This window comes from Poromitra crassiceps, assembly GCF_964638095.1.
Source record: "Poromitra crassiceps genome assembly, chromosome: 23".
NCBI classification, from domain to species: Eukaryota; Metazoa; Chordata; class Actinopteri; order Beryciformes; family Melamphaidae; genus Poromitra; species Poromitra crassiceps.
In genome coordinates, this window is record NC_139639.1 from 581,126 (window position 1) to 607,092 (window position 25,967).

General features: G+C 45.4%; 1 protein-coding gene across 2 annotated transcripts in view; it reads right to left on the bottom strand.

Annotated features, from left to right (window-relative positions):
* The window catches only part of kcnn1a (potassium intermediate/small conductance calcium-activated channel, subfamily N, member 1a), a gene marked incomplete at both ends in the record, with an annotated part of 39,627 nt that extends 13,924 nt beyond the window's left edge, over positions 1-25,703 (bottom strand). The window contains 3 exons of one of the 2 annotated variants that reach the window (XM_083659174.1): positions 13,243-13,661; positions 16,207-16,299; positions 25,305-25,703. In XM_083659174.1, coding sequence (XP_083515300.1) covers positions 13,243-13,661; positions 16,207-16,299; positions 25,305-25,703 — 911 coding nt within the window. Of the gene's footprint in view, positions 1-13,242; positions 13,662-16,206; positions 16,303-25,304 lie in introns of both variants that reach the window. The other variant, XM_083659173.1, reaches the window with a different exon arrangement.
* Positions 25,704-25,967: the final 264 nt, after the last annotated feature.

Sequence of the window (25,967 nt, forward strand, 5' to 3'; positions counted from 1 at the left end):
GGGGGGGGGGTATGGCAACATCTTTTTAGCACTATTACATTATTTCCATAATCGTGTCCTCTGAAAAGGACAGCAATACGGGAACAGAGACAGAGGCTGGGGAGCTAATCGATAGCATTTTGAAGCTCTCAATATACTGTGTTCAAGTTTGGGAATAGCATGGAGTAGAGCTGGCACCACTTTCAACCTATTCCGGGACGAGATGTGTAGAATTGTCTGCACAATACAGTCGTCACTCGTCTCCCACCCCTTTTAAATCCCCCCTGATGGGATACTCTACAGTGAAAGCAGTTTTTTTCTTCTTCTTCTGGGATCACTTAATTAAATAGTTCAGAAATGATATTACTTATCCAACATTGTATGAAAGAATACTGTAAGTTACCTCCAAATGAACTCGGAAACCACGTAATTTAGTGGTAGGTGAGGAGGGTTAGAGGAGGGAGTACATACAGTACAGCATGATTCACACGCTCAACAACACAGATGTCAATTTCTAAGGTGCATACAGCTAACTTCACAACAATGATAATTCATCAACACAAAGCAGTAGTACATACTATCATCAGCATCTGGCATTTCAACATCAACTCAGCTTCAATTCAAATATATCAGCAAGGTATCGGCTCGTGACCTCTTAAGGATCAGGTTCAAACCAGTGGCCGGACGCTATATGACTTTGTGGGGCTTTTCCATTTACTTGCCCTCGAAAACTCATGGCGGTGTTTGAACCCGGACCATCTCCTCCCTCTCTGCCATGACACACCAGAGACAGATGGCCGGTCCTGAGGACATACAGTAAGGTGGCAATAGCTGACAATACATCCTCTGAACGACTAGTGATGGATCAAATCAAAACAACCCCCCCAGACACACACGCATGCACACAACACACACACACACACACACACACACACACACACACACACACACACACACACACACACACACACACACACACACACACACACACACACTCCCATCAGTAATATCTGAAGGGTTATTCAAAAACACTATATATTTCCATTTTGAGAACAAAAAAAGTATGCTCAAGTCCATCGCTCAGTATTTCAAAATATCTATATGAACGCAGCCTAAATAGCTGCTAATTTCAGCGGTTCTCGCCGAATTAATCACTTTATTTGAAACCTGTCAAACGCACAGAGATCCAAACTCTAATATTAGGAATAGGATTATAGTGCATAATACTTTGTTTTCCTAAAAAGAGAGATTTGTTGGAGATATCACACAGGCGACTGTTACTACTGTGCTTAAAAAATGCACACCCAACAGAAAGAAATCAAGGTATTTTGCATCTACTTATATAGACAAATATATGCGAGATCTGATTCGACACTAAAAACAGCCATTTGAACCTCTTCCGCACAAGCGATCACATCCTTCCTTCTACTTGCATCCTCATGCGCTGACAAGCGCTACAGCGAAGCGAATGAGTTTCTCGAGGCGATCCACATGTAGGGTTTCTCCCAGGCTATCCACATGTAGGGTATCAGATGAAAAAAGACTCCAGCTATATAGCCTGTGTACAATAACAGCAGAACCAGCACGTCCCCTCTTTGGCCTGAATTTTGGTTTCGCATCAACAAAAACAAATGAAAGATTGTTCAACGAGCACTGATAGAAATGAATTTGAGCACTGGCTGGGATTACTTGAGGACAAATATGTCGGGGTGCTCCTTGGGGAGCGTGTTACTCGCAGAAAACACGAGCAGATAGGATTACACTCAAACTGATGATGACCTAATTAAGAAACTGCAAGACTAACAGTGTTTTCGCAGCACAGTCAAAATGCAAAGCAGGCAAGCAGCAGCACACTGCACATGGACTCTCCTGTAGCATGCTTCTGCATGTTGTGCTACAGTATGTTTGTATGTATGATGAAAAACAAGAATGTTGTTACGCTGTTAGAAGAGAGAGTTGTGCTAAAACACAACTGTCAGTTGAAACTGACACGAAAAGCAGTCCAACCAAACCAAGAGCTGATGTCTGAAGGGGTTCTGGAGGCAGACTTCGTTAGTTAGTTAGTTAGTTAGTTAGTTAGTTAGTTAGTTAGTTAAATCTGAATTTCAATGTGCGCCTCCCCGCTGGATGAAGTACATGCTATAACAATTTAGGTAAAATCCACACGGGAATTGAAACATCTTTAAATTTCAATTTGAAATATATTTTTGAATCAATTAAGATTTATTTGATATTATAACAATTTATGTGGCCTTCTTTCATGTATGTGTCACAGCATTATTATGTCAGGCAGAAGAGCTGATTCAGCTAGAAAGATGTAGAAAGTGGTTTGATTATTGAGTGGACACAAACATACCTGGGAACATCTTTTTTGTGCCCCCCGCTTACAGGGATTTTTGAATCTAGCTCATCCTACTATTCAGCATCTGTCGTAATGCAGACTTCCACAGAGTCTGCCAGTAGCAGTTCCCACAGTTTATTGCACTGTGGATATGGCCATATAAAAGACATCAGGTCCATTAGTCCCTTTTATAAAGTCTCACAGTCGCACTCTTGTGAACTACGTCAGAGGAAAACATTGTCCATCATTGGATTCGGGCCATGGGTCCAGTAAGTGCCTCTCAGCTAGAGAAGCCAGTCTTCTCTGCATAGACTATCTAGACACATCGCACGGAAAAGTGTCTCCTGTTGGAGAAATATCAGATTTGTTCAATCCTTTTCAAAACAAGCTGTTCTCAATTTGTCTGTTTCACAAAACATTGCACAGGATGTGATGTCGCAATTCCGTAACGCACAAATCCAGGGCAAACAGAGACCCAATTAAGATGTCAACGAGATGATGTACTAACCCAGCCATGGCGTCCATGGAAGACATCAGGCTCCGGCGTCGTAAATCTACAGCGCCGTTAGACAGGCAGCGCCGTTCGCCTCATGTAAATCTGTGTTTTCCACCTTTATTTCTACAGGGGGGGGTCTCACTGAGAGCAGGAACGCCCTGATCACATCCACACCTGCAAGCTGACCAGTACAAACAGTCTGATCTGCTGGCCACTGAGCAGCACCACTGGAGCGGTTAGGGTTAAGGGCACCTCAGTGGTGGTAATGAGGGAGGGGCAAGCTCCCCTTGGCACTTTCCCCCACGCAGATTCACCCTGCTGGTCCCGGGGATTGAACTGATGATGACCTTCCAGTCACAGGGCAGTGGTGGCCCAACGGTTAGAGAGGTGAGCTTGTAACCGGAAGGTTGTCGGTTCAATCCCCGGGACCGGCAGGATAAATCTGGGTAGGGAAAGTGAAAATGCAGTGCTTGCCCCTCCCTCATTGCCACCACTGAGGTGCCCGTGAGCAAGGCCCTTAAGCCCATACTGCTCCAGTGGAGCTGATCAGTGGCCAGCAGATCAGACTGTGGTTGTACTGGTCAGCTTCCAGGTGTGAATGTGTACAGGGCACTCCTGAAAATGAGAGGATTGCTCTCAGTGAGACTCCCCTGAATAAATAAAGGTAAAAATAAATATTAATAATAATAATAAAAGTCACTTCTCTACCCTTTACATGTAGGCCACCACTGCCGAAAATGTTAGAATGTGAATGTGAGGATATGACTGGTTTTCAAGTGTGCTCCTCCCATCACAGATGTTAGGCTATATTAGATTAGGCGCAAGACACCCCATAGGTTGAGGCCACGTCTCGTCATAGACGCTGGTTTAGCTGGCTCAGCCTGGCTGGGGGCGTGGTCAGGGTGGGGTAAAAAACCCCATTCTATCCATTCAGCAAAGTTAGAATTTAACTGATAGCCCAGCCCAGCCACCAAGCCACTCTCAACTCTAAAGGTCAGCTACACCTTTAGCTCTGCTCCACTGCGCTTCATCAGGAGATTCCTATCCTCAGCGCCCTGTCACTGTCAATATAATACGCTTTTTAACTTTTTTCCTCTGTCTACACTTCCGTCTCTAGACATTACTTATTTTAGCTGGACATTGAAGTGAAGATGGTTTTCTATTCCAACGATGAAATCCTTTTCTCTCAGGTGAGGTGAGGTGAGGTGAGGTGAGGTGAAGTGAGGTTTTGTATAAAATCCACTTTTTTGTACTTGTACTCGCTTTTATCCAATATTCAACAAAACAGAACGGCCATTCTCTTCTCCCTCATCTTCAGGCCAGGCCAATCAGAGGCAGGCTAGGGCAGGCCATTCAAACATTCCCTATTCACCTTATGTTCAGACGCGGGGGTGGGCCAAATTCTTCCGGGTCATGTTAACACTTCCGGCGGTCACGGCGCGAAATATGAAAGAACGTCATGAAGAAGAGAGTTGTTTTTGTAGCGGACAGTGCAGGGGGTAAAATAAAGAACATAGCCTACTACTTTGAGCTCGGTACACAGCAAGCAAGCGGAGTATCCACTGTTAGCCAGGTCAGATAACTTTATCATCGACAATGACGAGCACTTTCTTGTAAAACATAGCTGGACTCCAACAAAGAAAGCTTCAGATAGTTTTCTCTCCTCCGAGCGCTATTTACGTCTATAAGACCCCCAGACGTTAACGTAATTCCGTAATTGCCGTTTGCTTTTATTTGGTATGTTACATACAATTGGCAAAGTTATTAGTTAATTCAGAGTTAGATGATATTGGAGCAGCCAGCCATTTTATTTTTGACCACACAACCGGGTCAAATGGGCGTGGCTACATAAGGTGAATACCCTTTAAACACTTAGTGCCTCAGTCAGCGTGCTTTCTCCTCAGCAAGGACACTCGCTGCTTTCCTCAGATGTATCCTTCACTGTCCCCTTTAAGCTCCGCCCATGAAGTAGTAGTAGTGGTGTTAAAGTTGACTGGCATCCAGCCTTCATGGGGCGATACCAGCTTTCAAACCAGTGCAGAGTCAGCAGTGGAGGTGGAAATGCCACCTCCACTGCTGACTCTGCATTTTGCCTTCATACGCGTTATCTCCCAAATCCACAGCCTGCTGTGCCGCTGACAACACGAAGCAGGTAGTGCTCAGTAGTGCCTGGAGGCTTGTCAGCTGTGTCTTCAATCTCTGCTCACCCTTACACGCCCTTCAAAATGTCTGCCCCAAAACAAGTTTTTAATAGACATTCCTATTAGCTGGTTACATAATGTCTGTTACCTGTTTCTCAATTTGCTGCTGGTTTGAGACAGTTGAGCATTTGGTTGTTTCACCAGCTGTTTCATCCTTATAGGAGGAACTCATTTAACAAGCTAGTAAAATATTTCCAGAGTAGTTCTACTTCTAATTGAACATAAGGGACAGGCAGAGTCCATCCTTATTGAATACACATCTAAAGGCTCAATGACTGTATGCTCACAGTTAAATACGGATAGGGACGGAGCCTTCTGTTCCTATTCCGGGCGTAGTTGTGCACGTTTTCAGAGATTACGGATACGGACGAAACGGAGCAGTAACACACACACATGCACGCACGCGTGCGGACACACACACACACACACACACACACACACACACACACACACACACACACACACACACACACACACACACAGACACACACACACACAGACACACACACACACACACACACATTTGACTCTCTACTGCCCACTAGTGGATGTATTGCTTAACATAATACCAACGTGAAAGACGCATGGAATTATGTGGCCAGTGACGGCTACATTGTTTGAAACGGACATATTTATTTTCGTAGAAAAATGTAGCATAAAATGAGCCTTAAAGGCACTAAATGCGATATTCGACCCTACTACATGCAAAACACTTATTATACATCTAGCGAGACAGGAGAGTTATAATGTTCGGAGCAGTGAAAGAAGCCACGCCCCCTCTCTGTGTCGTGAAAACACAGCATGTTGTTTCAAGCCTGCTGCAGCGTCGGTCCGAGGCTCCTGCTTGGTTTCTGTGGATTTAGCTCTTCCCTGCGTTTATAAATGGACAGAGAGTGGCCCAGCAAGGCTTGACAGCATGTACCGGATCAAGCCGTGACTGTGATTGGGAAAATAACGCGGCCATGGCTGTGAAAATAAGGTTAGTCTCTGTTTGTATCGCGGTTTGGAACTGTGTGTTTCCTGGTCCTTGTTTACAGTGCGGTATGTCGGCTGTGTCACTTACTCTGCATGTCTCGATGGCAGACGAGTGTCTGGGGTTGCATAGTGTAGATGGCAGATCTGTGCGAGTGTTTTTACAGTGGCATGGGAAGCCGTGCCTATGTGTTTTATAGACTGTCTGTGTTTATGTTTTGATGTTACAGCTCCGGCAGTGTGACATCTAGTGGGCAAAAATCTTACATAATGGGCCTTTAACTCGGTTTGTCTCCATCCTCCCCCAAACAAAGCAGATACTGCCAACTTCAATCTGGAATCTGCAGACTTCAGCTATATAAGAGTTTTGATTCTCTTAGGTAGCACTGAGTTGGGTCGACTCTTTGGCTTCCAGAATGCTTTCTTTTAACAGTGTACGATGGACCAAGAAAAAAACCCAATGCTAGCTGAATTTGAGTTGCAGAATGTGGTGCAGTGTCAGGTGCATTTCTGCGTCCGATGCAAAAACGACAAAATAAACGTTGGCAGGACGACATTTGAGAGAGCGTAAAATGCTCATTCTTCCACCTGACCTGTCTTCGAGCAAAGGCCGACATTTGTTCAGCATTATGATCCTCAATGCAGATCATATCTATGCACACTTCACATTCCCCTGTTATCACAACATGCTTTGTGGGCACCGTCACCGTGTAGCTGCTCTGCCCATAAGGCTGCAATCATCACTATGCATGGAAGCACAAGTGATGTTATCAGATCAGAGTCATCAAACCATAGAGAATCCACTCCTCCTCCTTCACAGTGTTACAGTATTTTAGCTAGAAATATCGCGGGCTCATTTCTAGCGCCGCACTCCGTGCGCTTCATGCGTCATTCTGGGCGTGTGCAGTTGAGCAATTGTGCGCCACGCAGCCCTCACCGCCTTATTCTATACCTGTAGAGTACTTGGTCTCTGTGTAAGGAATGTAAATGTAACTTTTAAGGGAATTATCTGAAGGCTTTATTATTATTATTATTATTAATACTGTAATAATAATAATAATACTAAGAAGAAGAAGAAGAAGAAGAAGAAGAAGACGAAGAAGAAGAATTGTTTACATTTATATAGCGCTTTTCTAAGTGCTCAAAGCGCTTCACATAATGGCAGGGGAGACTCAACTCATCCACCACCGATGTGTAGCACCCACCTGGGTGATGCACGGCAGCCAGTTTGTGCTAGAATGCTCACTACACATCAGCCTATCACAGTGGAGAGTTGAGGCTTGAATTTGCCAATTAGATATCGAGGGATGATTAGGTGGCCATGATGGAAGGAAGGCCTGTGTGGGTATTTAGCCAGGGTACCGGGGATAAACCCCTACTTTTGGAAATCTGGGATGGGATCTTTATTGACCACAGAGAGTCAGGACCTCAGTTTGACATGGCACAGTCCTGTGCTCACTCACAGGACCCTCCCTGTCTCTGCCCTGGGGCGTTGGGGATGGAGATATTATTCCTGAGACCAGAGGGAAGAGCACCTCCACCTGGTCCTCCAACACCACGGTCTCCCATCCAAGGACTAACCGGAGTCAACCCTGCTCAGCTTCCCCCAGCATGAAGCCAGCGATGTAAAGCAGCAGCCGCGGTGCAGAATGAATTAATTACTCACGCAAAGCTGCCTCAGTATTTCAGATAAGCATCTTGGGCTGTCGTCATGTCACAATTGGATTATTTCTACCTATAGACATATCACTTGCGAGTGTGTGAGACACTATACAGCCAGTTCACACTCAGTCGTACAGTTGCCTCGAAACTGCAAAGTTGTAAAATCCACCTGAATATTTCATGTAAACCACACACTTGGCATTGGTGTGACAAAGTTCAAGTTGCACCGGTGTACGTATCTCTGCTTGGACGTACGGGCGGCCTGTCCTCGGCTGGTCGTTTGGATCTGGTGGCTAAGCGATGACACTCATGGATGTCAGACGTAGATTTATAGTTGACCGGTAACTCAAGCCTGATAATCCGATTCCCGTCGCGGTGCGGCGAGGGAAAGTCCGCTAAACTTTCCGGAAAGCTTGTTTGTTACACGGCCCTACGATGTCCTCACCGGACGGAGGGACGAGGTGAGAAACGGCGGTCTCACATCGCCTCGAAAAAAAAAACACTCCGAAGAGTGTTTTGTTTCCGAGTAGCACAGAGACAGAGGAAGTGAGTATAGCACAGAGTCAGAGCCAGAGGAAGAGAGAATTAGCTACCGGTTAAAGAGAGGAACGAGCGAGGAACCAGGGGGGAAAGCAGGCAAGGCACGCATGCAAGTGTGTAACACTGCGCTCTGGCTGGATTAGGCCTGCTTGTTATGGATCAGGGGAGGAAGTAGTGGGGAGAGATGAGGAAGTAGTGTAAAGCATGCTACGTTAGATGGGTACAGTCGTAGGAGAGCTGCGAGGGATCAGTCAGGAGTAAGAGAGGGAGGGAGGGGAGCCGTATGGTAGTGCGCCAGAAGCCAAAGGAGCTTAGTTGAGGTAGGTTAGCTCTGAAGATGGGCTATCAAGAAAGGAGGGAAGGGGGACCAGTGACCAGTGTTAAATCAATATACTGTAACCAATAGCATTCCTACCAACTCCACCCTCCCTCCCTCCCTCCCCCGTCTCCCCCTGGTTGCGTGTCTTTCATTCCCCCGATCTAGGCCTTTTCCAGATAGACTCCGTGCTCGTCCAATCTCACACCGTACCGCCCTTTGATTGGCTCAAGAGTGTGGTCAATGTGACAGGTGTAACAGCACATATACTGTATATATATATATAGACTGTGTATATATAACAGAAGATACACTTACAAAATCCACATACTGTACAGCACTTTAGGAAACAAGCGCCCCTTTTATTTTCCTTGGAGTGATGGGATTGAGTAAGTAAACATGAAAACCTCCATGCTGTTTGGATGTTTACCAGTAGGGGGGGGACGCGAGGGCGCAGGGGGGGGGGGGGGGGGGGGGGAGGTGACAACATTCAATTCATGGATGTCAACTAAAAATGGAGACGCTGCATTCAGCACAAAACAACCTCCTCCCGCCAGAGAGAGGGCCTCCATTTGTAGAAACGCTGCGAGAATGCAAAGCAACACCCTCACTCACCTCCCGAGCAGAGGAATGTGCAACACTGACTCATCATTACATAGAGTTGGCGATAGAAATATTTGCTGTGCTGGATTATTAAAACACATCCCCAAACTAAAATCATCTCTGACGCTAACAAGTGTGTAGCGCACGAGATGACTTGACATTTCTCCTCTCGGACATAGTTTTTTTATCTGTCTTTGTTTCTGGAGCCAAAATGAATCGTCTGCGCTGCGTAAACCATTACAACCATTGTTCCATTAATTTTGTGAAGGGAGACACATAAATGGGATGGTAATGTGTGTGAACACAAAGGACTAAAAAAGCTTTTCCTCCTCGACAAATCTTTTTGATTTGCTGCTATAAAGAACTCGGTACAATATGGATCTATAACAATTGCATAAGGACAGGGAGTGGGGAAAAAAGAGAACAGACAAATTGCCCTCTGGCACGCTCATGAAGGTGACCTGAAGGAGCTGCTCCATTTTAGCACCAACTCCTTCCTGCTCCTCCTGTCCTCCAGCCCTTACTGCACCCTAACACCAAAACATCTCCTCCAGCCCTTACTGCACCCTAACACCAAAACATCTCCTCCAGCCCTTACCATGCCCTAACACAGAACATCTCCTCCAGCCCTTACCATGCCCTAACACAGAACATCTCCTCCAGCCCTTACCATGCCCTAACACAGAACATCTCCTCCAGCCCTTACCATGCCCTAACACAGAACATCTCCTCCAGCCCTTACCATGCCCTAACACCAAAACATCTCCTCCAGCCCTTACCATGCCCTAACACCAAAACATCTCCTCCAGCCCTTACCATGCCCTAACACAGAACATCTCCTCCAGCCCTTACTGCACCCTAAGACCAAAACATCTCCTCCAGCCCTTACCATGCCCTAACACAGAACATCTCCTCCAGCCCTTACCATGCCCTAACACAGAACATCTCCTCCAGCCCTTACCATGCCCTAACACCAAAACATCTCCTCCAGCCCTTACTGCACCCTAACACCAAAACATCTCCTCAAGCCCTTACTGCACCCTAACACAGAACATCTCCTCCAGCCCTTACCATGCCCTAACACAAAACAACTCCTCCAGCCCTTACCATGCCCTAACACCAAAACATCTCCAGCCCTTACTGCACCCTAACACCAAAACATCTCCTCCAGCCCTTACCGTGCCCTAACACAGAACATCTCCTCCAGCCCTTACCGTGCCCTAACACCAAAACATCTCCTCCAGCCCTTACCATGCCCTAACACAGAACATCTCCTCCAGCCCTTACCATGCCCTAACACAAAACATCTCCAGCCCTTACCATGCCCTAACACAGAACATCTCCTCCAGCCCTTACCGTGCCCTAACACCAAAACATCTCCTCCAGCCCTTACCATGCCCTAACACAGAACATCTCCTCCAGCCCTTACCATGCCCTAACACCAAAACATCTCCTCCAGCTCTTACCATGCCCTAACACCAAAACATCTCCTCCAGCCCTTACCGTGCCCTAACACCAAAACATCTCCTCCAGCCCTTACCATGCCCTAACACCAAAACATCTCCTCCAGCCCTTACCGCGCCCTAACACAGAACATCTCCTCCAGCCCTTACCGCGCCCTAACACAAAACAGTGAACAAAGAGACGCTTGCTTCAAAGTGCTGCTCAAACCGCAGCTCTCTGCTGTGCTCAGATGGATCTTGGGATGAAATCTTGTTTTCCTTATCAGAAGGACAGTGCCACATTCATGCTGACTAACATCTAACCCTCCTTTGCCATACTGAGTTTGGAAAGGAGGTCATTAAGAGATTAATTGTTTTTTTGGGGGGGAGGGGCTTCCCCTTCTCCCGATGTCACCCACCCCCCTCCCCGACCCCGCTCAGGGCAGCAGTGGCGCCAGCTCGGTGCAAAATGACAGGTTGGTTTTCCACGGCTAGAGAACGGGGACTCACATGGGATCTGTCCTATGGAGCAGCGTAGTGGGGAAATAGAAAGTACAACAGAACATTATACAAACGCACGCACGCGTGCACACACACACACACACACACACGTACACACACACACACACACACATTTGCGCACTCACAGTAACACAACACACATATAGACACACACACACACACACATACATACACAATGCCACTAACCTTAACACATATACAACATCATGCACTGCTAATGGGCAGTGTTTGGCACGGAGTGTGTTGGTGTGTGTGTGTTTGAGTGTGTGTGTGCACACATGTGCGTAGGGTGAGCACACCCACCAAACAATCCATCTTGACCCTATTGTTGGACATTCTGGCTTTCTCATCTAATCATCTACTCAAGTTTTCTATCACCAAATTAACCATAGCATAGAATTAGGAATGTACTATGTCAAGTATGTATTACTCTAGTATGAGCCTATGGAATTCCCATTGTATTTGTGAAGACACTAGCTCCATAGGCCATCACACAATATAACGTTGTATACTACTTGAGCCAATCCGGACCATTTCATGGTTAAATCTAATTCTGAGCGCAAGAGGGAGAGAGAAAGAGAAAGAGAGTATCGGTGACAATAAGATTCCCAGCCAGAATATGAAATATAATAACTCCTTTAGCCGGATTATTAGCCCGGTAAATCATCCGGTCAGGTGAACTCATATTTTCTTTCATTCTGCGGGACCTTCTGGCCTCCAGCCGGGGCGGGTACAAAGTGCCACGGGCCAATCAGGGACCTGCCTCGTAGTTGACATTGTAACTGACCAATCAGGGATGCCGCTGGCAAAGCATTAATGGCTGCTCCCATGGCTTTGCGCCTCGAGCAGTAACGTCAAGTTGACACAGCCATAAGTGCAGTTGATGCAGAAATAGACTCAATAACAACAATTGAACAAGAACAGGAGTATGCAAGAGCGGAGTTTCTCGGTGGAAAAGACGATCTTTGCCGTTCTTCCGAGTGGATTTGTATTTGACTGTATCTGACGCTGATTGGCTGAAGGACTGGATTTGATGATGCTGATTGGCTGAAGGAGTTGTCTGTCAAGGCAAGTACACACCCACTGAAATCACTGTGGACCGCTTGGAGTCCAGACGGTACCGCAGAATAAAACAGAACGGATACAGAGACACTCCTAATAAGCATGATTCCGTGTCCTAACTGAGCCGCGTCAAAAAGTCTGGTCAACTATGGCAGCTACACCTTACTGTCCTGCCTCTGTCTGGGTCAAAGGTCAAAGGTCAGCTGATGCGTGGTTCAAAGCCCACCGCCACTGGCCAAGAGTTTGGGGGTGTCAAGGCTCCGAGAGGATCCAGGGATTTGGCGTGCGAGGTTGGGGGGGGGTGGGGGGGTTAGTGACGGGTGTTAACAGAGGGAGACAGAGGTAGAGGGGGAGGGGCTTAGTAACAGCAGGCAGATTGAACAGTAGGACGACAATCACAGTAAGCGGTTTGTGCAGCATCGTAACGGCTCTGACAAGAGCTGCAGTTGGATCTTCCACTCTCCACCCCACCACCCTATCAAGTCCCCCCTTCCACTCCAACTAAACAAGATGCCTTTAAGACATCAAAGCTGGCATTAACGTCTCATTTCCCTATGCAAATGCCAAATGAGAGAGAGGGAGAGAAGAATCCTTTGCATTTTCCCCCTGCCTGAGAATCCCTGCTGCCCCCTTGAGATGAATGCCTGATGTGCAGTTTTGGGGAGAAAACGGGTGAGGGGGATCCTGGGGGGCGGCTCCGCATTACCAAAACAAACCACTCAGCAAACAAACAATTAGACACTCATGAATTATGGACACGCCGTCTAAAATAGCAATAAAAAACACGGCGTAGGGAGTCGTGAGTGATTACTGAGCCAATGAAACGCAAGGAGTGTGTGTGTGTGTGTGTGTGTGTGTGTGGGTGTGTATGCCTTTGTTTGTATTTGTCTGTGACCTAGCCTGGGGATGAGCGACGGAAAAACAAGGTAACACTGAGAAGCGTGGCACAGATAGAGAAGAAAGAGTGAACAAACGAAGGTGTCTACAGTAGTATTCCACAACGGGTGATTGTGCATCAGCCATTTTGTTTCTCAGCTTAGCCCCCCCACGAACATCCATTTCTTTTTTAAATTCATTTCTTTTTAAACCCCCTCCCCTGCGTTTACCTCTCACAGACGCGCACGGTCCATGCAGCAATGATCCAGGAGGATATGCTGAACACCAGCAGAACAGTTCCCGGACAGATGGTCATGAGGGTCTTCATGACGAAGCGCGTGTTGAAGTTGATCTTGTTGAGCGCGCCGATGCTGCGCGACGACGCGTCCGTGAACAGCTTGCTGTGCAGGAGCATGACCCTGCCGATCAGGTAGAGCCTCAGGAACATGGGGATGGAGAGGATGATGTCCACGTCGGCGTCCGCCACCGACGGCGTGTAGGTGAAGGCCAGCCGCGCCGTCCAGGTGAACACGTACTGGCCCGGGATGGGATGGATGGCACACACCAGCAGCTCCAGGACGATGAAGAAGATCCGCTCGTACGTCATGGCTATCCTCCAGTCATCCGCACCATTGTCCACCATGAACAGCTGAGGGAGGACAGACACATACCAAGGGTCTTTTCGTTTCCTTCAGCATTATCATGCACTTGTTTGGTCTGATGTTTGATATTTAAACTTTGAACTCCATAAACCATTCAAGTTATCCATGTCTGTTTGTAAACTTTGTAACAGGACAGCATGATCTAAGACTTGTTTGATGACTCAGACCTCTAATTACTTATTGTCATTTATGAAATGAAATACACAAAAATGCCAAAGAAAATCCAGAATTAACGGGCCACTTTGGCAATTTTCAAACAGATTGTATCATTACAAAATCGTATAATAGTATATATGTAAATTAACAATGTTTAACTTCCCTCCATCTTGTCTGGACCAAGAGCTCCCTGTTCATTCACAGAGAAATAATGAGAGTGATAGTGATAGTGATTATAATAGTGACCCCATGGCAAAACTGCTCCAAATTACATCATTATGACATCATTTGGACCAGGAAGTTCTGTGAAGTTCTCTGTCCCGGCAAGATGGAGGGAGGTTAAATATTGTTCATTTGCATAATATACTATAGATTTTTTCATGATACAAAGCTGGTTGAAAATCAGCAAAGTAGCCCTTTAAGCTTAGCAGGAATCTGGTGATGTGTATAGTTGCAGATTTAATGTATTGTATTAGTCAATACAGAGCGACAGTTTTGGACTATATAGATAATGACTACTTGATTAAAACATCCTTAAAGTCGAGCTGAACCCAAAAATGACTTTTCTTTTCTTTTAGTTCAAATACCTGGGTATGCACTGCCCCTATTTAATAATGTATGCATCACAAAAATCTAATTTCTTTAGTTTTTCACACTTTTTCACATCAAAAGTTCATTTTTCAAGATTTCATTGATAACAGTAATCTACAGTTTGCTGACATCACCTAGTACTATCAAATTTCTACCCCATTTCAACCAATCATATCACGACATGGCAGCTGTCAATCAAATCTTCATTTCAGGATAATTTTCTCTTCCAAATGAAGTAGAAAATGGTGCCTAGTGCCGGTCATCTGGCAGAATTCCTATCCCATAAACTAACTACTAACTTGGCCAAAAAACAAAAACGATAATGTCTAAGAATGCAAAGAAATGTAACTGGCTCGTTAAAACGCGCATTCCAGGAATATCGTATTTACAGAAATAGCGATAAAGGCATGCGCTTGACAGCGTGGTTGTCAGGGGTCGCCCCTCGGAGATTCCAGGCGGGTTGGGCAGCACCTCGCTCCATACGAAGCAGGTGGCTGCCTGGTACTCCGCGGATCCCACTCGCTTAGCACGACAACATGCTGAATCCCACTCGATTTGGGGGTGGAACACGCCATGATTGGCCAATGCCAAAGCCAGTCCCCAGAATTGTCAAATCAAATCATCGACACCCGGCATTGTGCGGCTTGTGGCTTGTGGTCCGCCTCTCAACCCTGTCATCTCGGAAAAGATTTGTTTGAGTCTCTGACGGTCGCGCATTTGCATTCGCCTCCGGTTCACTTCGACTTTAATCTGTCCAGATACATTTGGGAAATTGAGTTGAGGAAATTGAGGTTCTATATATAAAGAGGATTAAAGCCCTTTAACTGGTCATCATATAAGGCTAAAAATACCCTGACATTAAAGCTGACAGTCTGCACTGATGTCACATGTCATTGTGTCATATTTCACATTCAAAGTGATATATTCACACTATACGTGTGCTATACATGTATAATACAGTATTATGTATATGCAGTAAAACGTGTAGAATTGTTATTCGCACAACATGATTACTTTGTAACTACACTGTAAAAAGTGGAGTAAATCGTATCAGGGAAAAATGAGTGAGTTCATGATAGAATTGTAGAGCCGTGTGGAGACAAAGAGGATCTAAAGACTAGACTTCAGTGCAACAAACAACCTGTCAAAAGAGGGGGGTACAGCTTTATTTAAATATGTTCCAGACGAAGTTCCTTCTTATCAAACCGGTTCCAACTGAATCTCCACATACACACACACAGACTGGTAGCATTTTTAGTCAGCTGACATTTTAACGTTGTGATGCACTTTCGTCTGCGACCGATTCCTGAAACGCTAACTTCCTACTTTCTCTGTCTGCCTGTCTGTCTGTCTGTCTGTCTGTCTGTCTCTCTGTCTGTCTGTCTGTCTGTCTGTCTGTCATGTCTGTCTGTCTGTCTGTCTGTCTGTCATGTCTGCACACCACCCACGGTTCACAACCCGTATCACTTTATGACGTGAAAAACACAATACACCCAATTATTTGCCAGTTTTCCTGCATGGCTCTAAAAAAAAAACAGAACCTAAAAAACCCAGAACCATCCAAATGTGTCATACACACCATTTAATCTAATGCAACAAGATACTCATATTTCCTTACACTGCCTGCTTTACTGGAGCCCACAAAATGTCCTATTCCCTCAAAACAGAAATCATCCTCCTCTTCCTCATCATCATCATCACCATCACCACAATGAGAAATCAGAAATAAAATAAAATGAAGGTATAATGAAATGGTGTTATTTTCATCTGCAATAATAGACTCACCTGGATTTCCCGGGCATGGTACATTATTATAAGACCAAGCAATATAACAGTGGAAAGGCTGATAAGGCATTTCAGTGCAAATGAGTACGAAGATTCCTGTGGTGAGAAACAAACACACGGAAGAAATGATTAGAAATAGTCAAATTATGAAACAACATATCTTTCATGACAATACACCATCTATTAAAAAAGCATTAAAGACTATTTCGCACTCTTATTAGCTTGAATAATGGAGAACGTATTCCATATTTGCAATGTCTATATTCAACTTCAGACAGCAATGGTGACATGAGCATTGATTTCTGCATTATATTCTGCAGCTAAACAACAAGGTGAAATGCGTTAGCTGAGAAAAATCGAATAAAAAGAAAAGCTGAATTTGCGAAAGGTGCCTTTAACACCTTTTCTATCTTCTACATCAGGCAAGTCCAAAGTCCGGCCCAGGGGGCCAGATGCAGCCCTTTGACCGATCTTAAGTGGCCCTCGGCTTGTCTCTCAAAATATACTATTTGTGGCCCTCCACACAGTATTGGTTAATCAAGCAAGTTCAAGTTAAAAAAAAATCTGTACACCTAACAATGACAGCTCTATCATACAGTTTGTAGACAAGCACCAAGTAGGAACAACACAGGCAGAACCAATGTTTTCAGATGGTAAACAAAATCCTTAGAGTACAATTGTATTGTATGTGATTTTTATTATTTTATATAACTGATGCAAGAAGCAGCTGGCCGGCCCCATCTGGCCCCCATTCAAAAAAGTTTGGACACCCCTGTTCTACATGGAAGGAAGCAACTATCAAGGAAATGTAAAGCAGCTATGAGGAACTTTCATTCTGTGTTGAATTAAGCATCCCCTGTGGACAAAAGCGGTAGTGTGGCAAGATTGCATTTCCTGAGTCTCCTCCGGGCTTTAGACTGGAAGGAAGTTTGATGCTATTCGACCAATCACGAATCTCGGAAACATAACCGAGGCAGGTGATTGGGGGGAAATAAGCGGATATCCTGCCTTATTTTGCCAGAACATCCTGCCTTATTTTTGGACCAACTCTGAGAGCTGCAAAGTACAGACGGGTAGGTGGGTTCATTTGTAAACTGCTGGAGCCAAGCCAACACATCTGTCTCGAGACTAGCACACTGGCATTTAGAAAATCACCTAAACCCTAAATTACCCTAAAAATAATAATAACCCTAAAAAGATGTGATGCGTCAGTATTACACATTTAGACCGCTTCATAACCAGCTGAAAGTTCCTCGTGAGGTGTGTTAATAACCCCACTGATTAGAATAGCCTTCTGTTGAAGAGACTGCCGGAGTCGTGTGAGGTTGAGAACGTTGGCTTGGGGGAGTATAAACAAATATCTACACACAAACACATGCACATGCAACACACACACAACACACACACACGCACGCACCACTTATTAGCTTTAAACGCTAGCTGAGAGCAGATAATGGCTGTTTTACACACAAACGGCACAGTCGGGACACTGCTGCTAAACAATATGCTGGCAGGTGTGTAGGTGCAGGGGGAGATTATCTATGGACGCTGTTGCCCACCACCTAAACTACCAATTAATCAACCCGTGCAGCACTAACAGGGGGACTTTCCGTTTAATGGTAGGTGCAGAAACGGCGAGGCTAGCATTAGGCAGGAGGCCACCACCGTGAGCGGGCGCCGTGATAAATAGGCCAAGCGGACGCCGGCGCTGCAGCGGTGTGTGTGTGTGTGTGTGTGTGTGTGTGTGTGTGTGTGTGTATATATAGGGGCAATAGATCTTGGAAATGAGAACCTGTACAACTGGAGTCCCCCCTCTCTGTTGGTAAAATGCCATTTGATAAATCAATTTAACGGGCGCGGTGTAAAAACGCCGCTCTGCAGTGGGCTAATGATTGGAGGGTTGTTATGATTGGAGGGTTGTTATGATAATCGCGGCACCCCGACAACAACAAACGACAAAACCCACAAGCGGAGTCGACGCGCCGCTCATGATCGTCACGGCCGTGACAGGGGGGGGGGGGGGGGGGGGGGGGGGCGTTGTTTGCCGAATATCACTTTGTCCTTTGGTGGTCCGTGTTATAGGGAGTGTATTTTTAGCTATCAACTAGATTGCTTTGCCCCTCAGGTTCTCAAGACACTCTAATGTCTGAAAATTGTTTGGAGAAGTCCCCCGGTGAAATAACATTGAGTAAACCAATTAATCCACCTGCCAGAGGTTCAAGGATTTTTGGGTCCCAGCGCTCGTGTTTCCCTCCTCCAGGGCTCAGAACACCTTGGCTGAGCCTCCACTGTCAGGCCGTGCACGCTGTGACATGAGGGATGCAAAGTGGACCATCCACAGCAGGCGCTACCCGTCTGTCTGTGGGGGGGGGGGACTGTCTGTGGGTGGGAGGGAGGGAGGGGGGAGGGAGGGGTGTCTGGGTGGGAGGGAGGGAGGGGTGTCTGTGGGAGGGAGGGGTGTCTGTGGGAGGAGGGAGGGAGGGGTGTCTGGGTGGGAGGGAGGGAGGGGTGTCTGTGCTGTCGTGCCACTCAGGCACGGGAGGTCATTTACGTCTCCGCTGAGGTGAGCTTGATGAACTGACTTGAGACCCACATAGCAGTGGCCCTCCATAGACAAACCTATTGGCTTTCTTAAAACCCGATAAATCTTCCAATAGATTATCACACACATCACCGATGAACCATATCGTACTGACACACACACACACACACACACACACACACACACACACACACACACACAAACCCCTCACGCAGCCTGGTCACGAACCAAAAATAAGTCGCATAATATATGTTTCTAGAGATGCGTGTATATCAATGTAAATAGTCTGCTATTGAAACAGCACGGTGGCCAGTAAGGGCGTTGCTGTGGTCGGGGTGGATGGAGGCCGTGAATACGATTCCCTTTCGCCATGTTCATGTCCCGGCATGTTGAACGTCTACATTTCAACCGTATCCACCTTATTTTTGGCGGCCATTTTGCCTTACGTTAACTATGGGTTCTATTTCCGGTGTAACCAATTTAGATAACCCCCCAGCCCCCGACAAAAAAAACGTCTATGAGGATTTTACCCTTTTACAGCAAAGCCATTCTGCTCTACAGCCGTGTCGTTTGGGTGCTGGGATAACGTAATGCATTGTGGGTAGTCGGCTACTAACTGTGGCTAATGTTAGCGGCTAGCTAGCTATGTTACATGGCAGTGAAACGCCACCAAATTGATTTAACTTTTAACCATTTCGAGTAACACACATTTTGAGTTTCCATACGGACCTCCAGCGTTGGTTAGTTGTTTATAACGTGACTATATTTATAACTTTTATAACGGACTCCAGCTTCCGGTTTCTGCAGCCAGAGTATGACAAAGGAAATGGCAAGCGGCAACAATGAGTCACGTTAAACCGGACCTTGTACCCACGATTCTTTTTTACAGTGGGGCATTCAAAAATAAGGTGGATAGTAAGTCACATTTAACGTTTTTGTTATTTAAGCCTAACCCAAACCATAATAATGTAGTAACCTGAAGCAAGTTGTTTTACTCGTCTGAACATAAGCAAAGTTGTTAAAGTTTTATTTGTGTTGAACGTTGGAAAGGCGGCGAGGTTTTCAAATGAACTGCTGTTTTGTTTCAAATTTACATTTGCAGAAACGTAAAATGCCACTGGGTTGCCTCACGATTGTTGTGCATTGTTCAGTCTTTACTCACATACAGACTGTGGAGTTAAATAGGCATAGTTCAGTCTTTACTCACATACAGACTGTGGAGTTAAAGAGGCATAGTTCAGTCTTTACTCACATACAGACTGTGGAGTTAAAGAGGCATTGTTCAGTCTTTACTCACATACAGACTGTGGGGTTAAAGAGGCATAGTTCAGTCTTTACTCACATACAGACTGTGGAGTTAAAGAGGCATTGTTCAGTCTTTACTCACATACAGACTGTGGAGTTAAAGAGGCATAGTTCAGTCTTTACTCACATACAGACTGTGGAGTTAAAGAGGCATAGTTCAGTCTTTACTCACATACAGACTGTGGAGTTAAAGAGGCATAGTTCAGTCTTTACTCACATACAGACTGTGGGGTTAAAGAGGCATAGTTCAGTCTTTACTCACATACAGACTGTGGAGTTAAAGAGGCATTGTTCAGTCTTTACTCACATACAGACTGTGGGGTTAAAGAGGCATAGTTCAGTCTTTACTCACATACAGACTGTGGAGTTAAAGAGGCATTGTTCAGTCTTTACTCACATACAGACTGTGGAGTTAAAGAGGCATAGTTCAGTCTTTACTCATATACAGACTGTGGGGTTAAAGAGGCATAGTTCAGTCTTTACTCACATACAGACTGTGGAGTTAAAGAGGCATAGTTCAGTCTTTACTCACATACAGACTGTGGAGTTAAAGAGGCATAGTTCAGTCTTTACTCACATACAGACTGTGGGGTTAAAGAGGCATAGTTCAGTCTTTACTCACATACAGACTGTGGAGTTAAAGAGGCATAGTTCAGTCTTTACTCACATACAGACTGTGGAGTTAAAGAGGCATTGTTCAGTCTTTACTCACATACAGACTGTGGAGTTAAAGAGGCATTGTTCAGTCTTTACTCACATACAGACTGTGGAGTTAAAGAGGCATAGTTCAGTCTTTACTCACATACAGACTGTGGAGTTAAAGAGGCATAGTTCAGTCTTTACTCACATACAGACTGTGGAGTTAAAGAGGCATAGTTCAGTCTTTACTCACATACAGACTGTGGAGTTAAAGAGGCATAGTTCAGTCTTTACTCACATACAGACTGTGGAGTTAAAGAGGCATTGTTCAGTCTTTACTCACATACAGACTGTGGAGTTAAAGAGGCATAGTTCAGTCTTTACTCACATACAGACTGTGGAGTTAAAGAGGCATAGTTCAGTCTTTACTCACATACAGACTGTGGAGTTAAAGAGGCATAGTTCAGTCTTTACTCACATACAGACTGTGGAGTTAAAGAGGCATTGTTCAGTCTTTACTCATATACAGACTGTGGAGTTAAAGAGGCATAGTTCAGTCTTTACTCACATACAGACTGTGGAGTTAAAGAGGCATAGTTCAGTCTTTACTCACATACAGACTGTGGAGTTAAAGAGGCATAGTTCAGTCTTTACTCACATACAGACTGTGGAGTTAAAGAGGCATTGTTCAGTCTTTACTCACATACAGACTGTGGAGTTAAAGAGGCATAGTTCAGTCTTTACTCACATACAGACTGTGGAGTTAAAGAGGCATAGTTCAGTCTTTACTCACATACAGACTGTGGAGTTAAAGAGGCATAGTTCAGTCTTTACTCACATACAGACTGTGGAGTTAAAGAGGCATTGTTCAGTCTTTACTCACATACAGACTGTGGAGTTAAAGAGGCATTGTTCAGTCTTTACTCACATACAGACTGTGGAGTTAAAGAGGCATTGTTCAGTCTTTACTCACATACAGACTGTGGGGTTAAAGAGGCATAGTTCAGTCTTTACTCATATACAGACTGTGGAGTTAAAGAGGCATAGTTCAGTCTTTACTCACATACAGACTGTGGAGTTAAAGAGGCATAGTTCAGTCTTTACTCACATACAGACTGTGGAGTTAAAGAGGCATAGTTCAGTCTTTACTCATATACAGACTGTGGAGTTAAAGAGGCATAGTTCAGTCTTTACTCACATACAGACTGTGGCGTTAAAGAGGCATAGTTCAGTCTTTACTCATATACAGACTGTGGAGTTAAAGAGGCATAGTTCAGTCTTTACTCATATACAGACTGTGGAGTTAAAGAGGCATAGTTCAGTCTTTACTCACATACAGACTGTGGAGTTAAAGAGGCATAGTTCAGTCTTTACTCACATACAGACTGTGGAGTTAAAGAGGCATTGTTCAGTCTTTACTCACATACAGACTGTGGAGTTAAAGAGGCATTGTTCAGTCTTTACTCACATACAGACTGTGGAGTTAAAGAGGCATTGTTCAGTCTTTACTCACATACAGACTGTGGAGTTAAAGAGGCATAGTTCAGTCTTTACTCACATACAGACTGTGGAGTTAAAGAGGCATAGTTCAGTCTTTACTCACATACAGACTGTGGGGTTAAAGAGGCATTGTTCAGTCTTTACTCACATACAGACTGTGGGGTTAAAGAGGCATAGTTCAGTCTTTACTCACATACAGACTGTGGAGTTAAAGAGGCATTGTTCAGTCTTTACTCACATACAGACTGTGGGGTTAAAGAGGCATTGTTCAGTCTTTACTCACATACAGACTGTGGAGTTAAAGAGGCATAGTTCAGTCTTTACTCACATACAGACTGTGGAGTTAAAGAGGCATAGTTCAGTCTTTACTCACATACAGACTGTGGAGTTAAAGAGGCATAGTTCAGTCTTTACTCACATACAGACTGTGGAGTTAAAGAGGCATAGTTCAGTCTTTACTCACATACAGACTGTGGGGTTAAAGAGGCATTGTTCAGTCTTTACTCACATACAGACTGTGGAGTTAAAGAGGCATTGTTCAGTCTTTACTCACATACAGACTGTGGAGTTAAAGAGGCATAGTTCAGTCTTTACTCACATACAGACTGTGGAGTTAAAGAGGCATTGTTCAGTCTTTACTCACATACAGACTGTGGCGTTAAAGTGGTTTGTTTTGCTGTCCACAGATGAAGCACAGTTTGCAAACACCCACACTTTTGACCTATTACATACTTGTGTGCAGCAGTACACAGCCTATAGATACTGTGCTAGAACCTGCTCTGTCTGACTGACACCCAAACATGCTGACATAACAGAATTGATTGGCTGATGCAGGAGGCCAATGTCGGGTCACGGGGTGGCGAAACGGTCATTGCCTCCCTGAAACCAAACCCCCCCCCGCTGATGTCCTCACTCCCGCCTTCCCTTTGTTCCTGGTTTTGTGGCTCCGTCTCGACTCGGGTCAGCGCCAGACAGTGTGACGCATCCGACTCTTCTTTCCAACCCAATTGCCAGAGTAAAACGTTGGAATTTTAAATGTCTGAAAACCAGCATAATATGTAGCCTACAATATCAATGGAGATTCTAAACAAAATCATTCGCAACATACGTTTCTAAAATGTGGCAATTTACATCTACAATCACAACGTAAATTTGAAGCAAAATGACGGTTATTTTGACAACTTTGCTGCCTTCGCAAAAATAAAACAATTTTGGTTGTGTTTATAGGCAAGTAAAACAACTTTGTTAGGTTTAGGCAACTAAAGCAACTTGGTTAAAGCCTGTGGTGAGGCAATTCTGTGATTTTCTTGTAAATATGTTATTTGTGGTCTTGAACGAGTATAAAAACGGCATACAAAATATGAAAATTCAATTATACCTAGATCTTTAAAAAAAATCAATTCGCATTTTTTGGCCGTTTGAAAAAGTGGGCAGTAATCTTAGGAGATTGCTGACGTCGGCAATCGCCAAGCAATCATAATTACGGTGAAAACACACCGCACGCGACTCCTTCACGTAAGCTGCGCGGCGCGACGATTCGCGACCTTGTGCGCAGCCAGTTTTCATTAGGACACCATGTTAACAGATCTGTCAGTCCACACCGAATTGCGCGCAACTCAGCTCAGCTCAGCGGACGCTCAGGGCACGCAACATAGCCTGGATTTCTATTTTCCTGCGCGGCCGTCTGCGCCCGTGAGCGACTCTGTCAAGCAGAGCAGATCAGATCAGGGCAGACAGGAACTCCGAAACCGGACATTGGTCAAATAAAACCAATTTCAAAGTGAAATAATGTTTATTGACATTGTTGATTGCCCCTTTGGAAGTGTGAAAAGAGAGAAAGAGCAGTTGGAGAGGGGGAGCGGCTTCTAGGGGCTCGTTGCCTGCGGAGCAACAAGTAGAGAGCTAGGACTCGCCTTCTCTCTACAACAGCACGCACTGGGAAAACGGGAGGAGAACAGACTTAAATATGATGCAATTGCATTTTATACCGCCGAAGGTAGCCATTAACAGTTATCCCAAACATATTACTTTATATATTTATGCCGTTATTTACTACCCATGATAACGAAGACAGTAGATCTGGGGCAAAATATATAGCGGACGAGCAGAGCGCGCAAAGTGAGCTGCGCTCTCTGTGTGGACACTTTAAGCGACTTCTGCGCGGAGGTGCGCGGCGCGGCGCATGCGCGCAAGTTCCGCATACCGGTGTGTCCCCGGCGTTAGGAGAAAGCTGGCATCATATGAGGATGCAGAATTGCATAATCTCTCTTTTTCTCCTCCTCTCTCTCTCTAAACCGCTCCATCTCTCTCTCTCTCTCTCTTCATTCCCTCTCCCTCTCCTGCTTTGAGGTAGTGATTTTCGATGTCTGCTTCAAGTGAAATGACAGAGAGCCATGATGCCAACAGTAGGGCGCTTTGGTTAAACTCCAATCTGATGTTCAGACTGAGCAAGTGAAGCTTCTGAATATTTAAGAATAATCTAGGTCAGTGGTTCTCAAACTTTTTCACGTCAAGGTACCCTAAACTGACACAAATTAGACCACAGAGCCCCATCTGATAAGATTTTGTCCCAGGGCCCCTCATCTGATAAGATTTTTGCTTTCAGATGTTTTATTACAGAAATGGTATGAAATCCATGACCGAAATAGTCAGACATTCTGTCCTTGTATTACTTATTGATGTAATTATAGTGAAAATAAATTATTCCCCTTTTTGCTGCGGCCCTCCTGGAACACCCTCAATGAGCCCTGGGGGTCCCCGGACCCCACTTTGAGAACCACTGTAGGTAACTCATAATGATGACTGCAATTGAGATTCACCAAGTAGAATACTGTAGCCATACTTCCAAATTTTATGACAAACTATTTGTCATAATACAGATCTTGCAAATATCACTATAATAAACACTCTTATCTGTTTGCATTTGTGCATCATTCCTACCGCCATTTTCAAATATTTTGCTGCTCTAACAATCCTTCTAAATAGATCTGACAGCAACATCAGACACAAGCCCACACAACTCAAAAATGAACAATAGCAATGACAACACACAATCCCCCCCCCCCCCACACACACACACACACACACACACACACCGGCACGAGCTACCCACCTTAGTGTAAACGCCCCATGACAGTTCCGTCTCTGTCACCATGACGACAATCCCAAACATCCCGAAGATGAGCGCGTAGTCGCTGAGCCGCTTCCGCTTCTCGAACAGCGCCCTCCGGTGGCCGAGCCTGTAGCCAATGTCCTTGTTCTTCTTGGACTGCTGCGGCGCATTGACCCCGCCCCCTAACCCGCCGCCCTCCCTGACCAGGCTCTCGTTGGACGCCTTGCTGGGGTCCTCGCCGCCGTTGCCCTTGGACACCACCACCTCCAGGCCAGAGCTGTGCAGCGTCTGCAGGGGCTGCGTCTCCGAGTCGAGCTCCGCGAGGTTGCGGCGCGACGAGGACGCCAGGCTGCCCACTAGTGGTCTCACCACGCCGCCATTGTACTTGCAGGTGTTCATGGCTATCTGAGGGAGTCGGCCGCTGCTCTCGGAGAGGGAGGGCTTGGATCCAGCATGGCTCAGCTTCTTGGGCTCAGTAGTGGCCTGTTGTGCACAGAGAGAGACGGAGAGAGAAACACAATACTATCAGAGCAGAGTGGCTCCAAGCCAGCAGCATGTGGAAGAGACACACAGGTACAGGCTTTAAATAGAGCACTGATGTGGGAGGTTATATCTTTGCCAGAGCCAAGAGAGGGAGGGATTCTGCAAAACAAATTCTGTTAT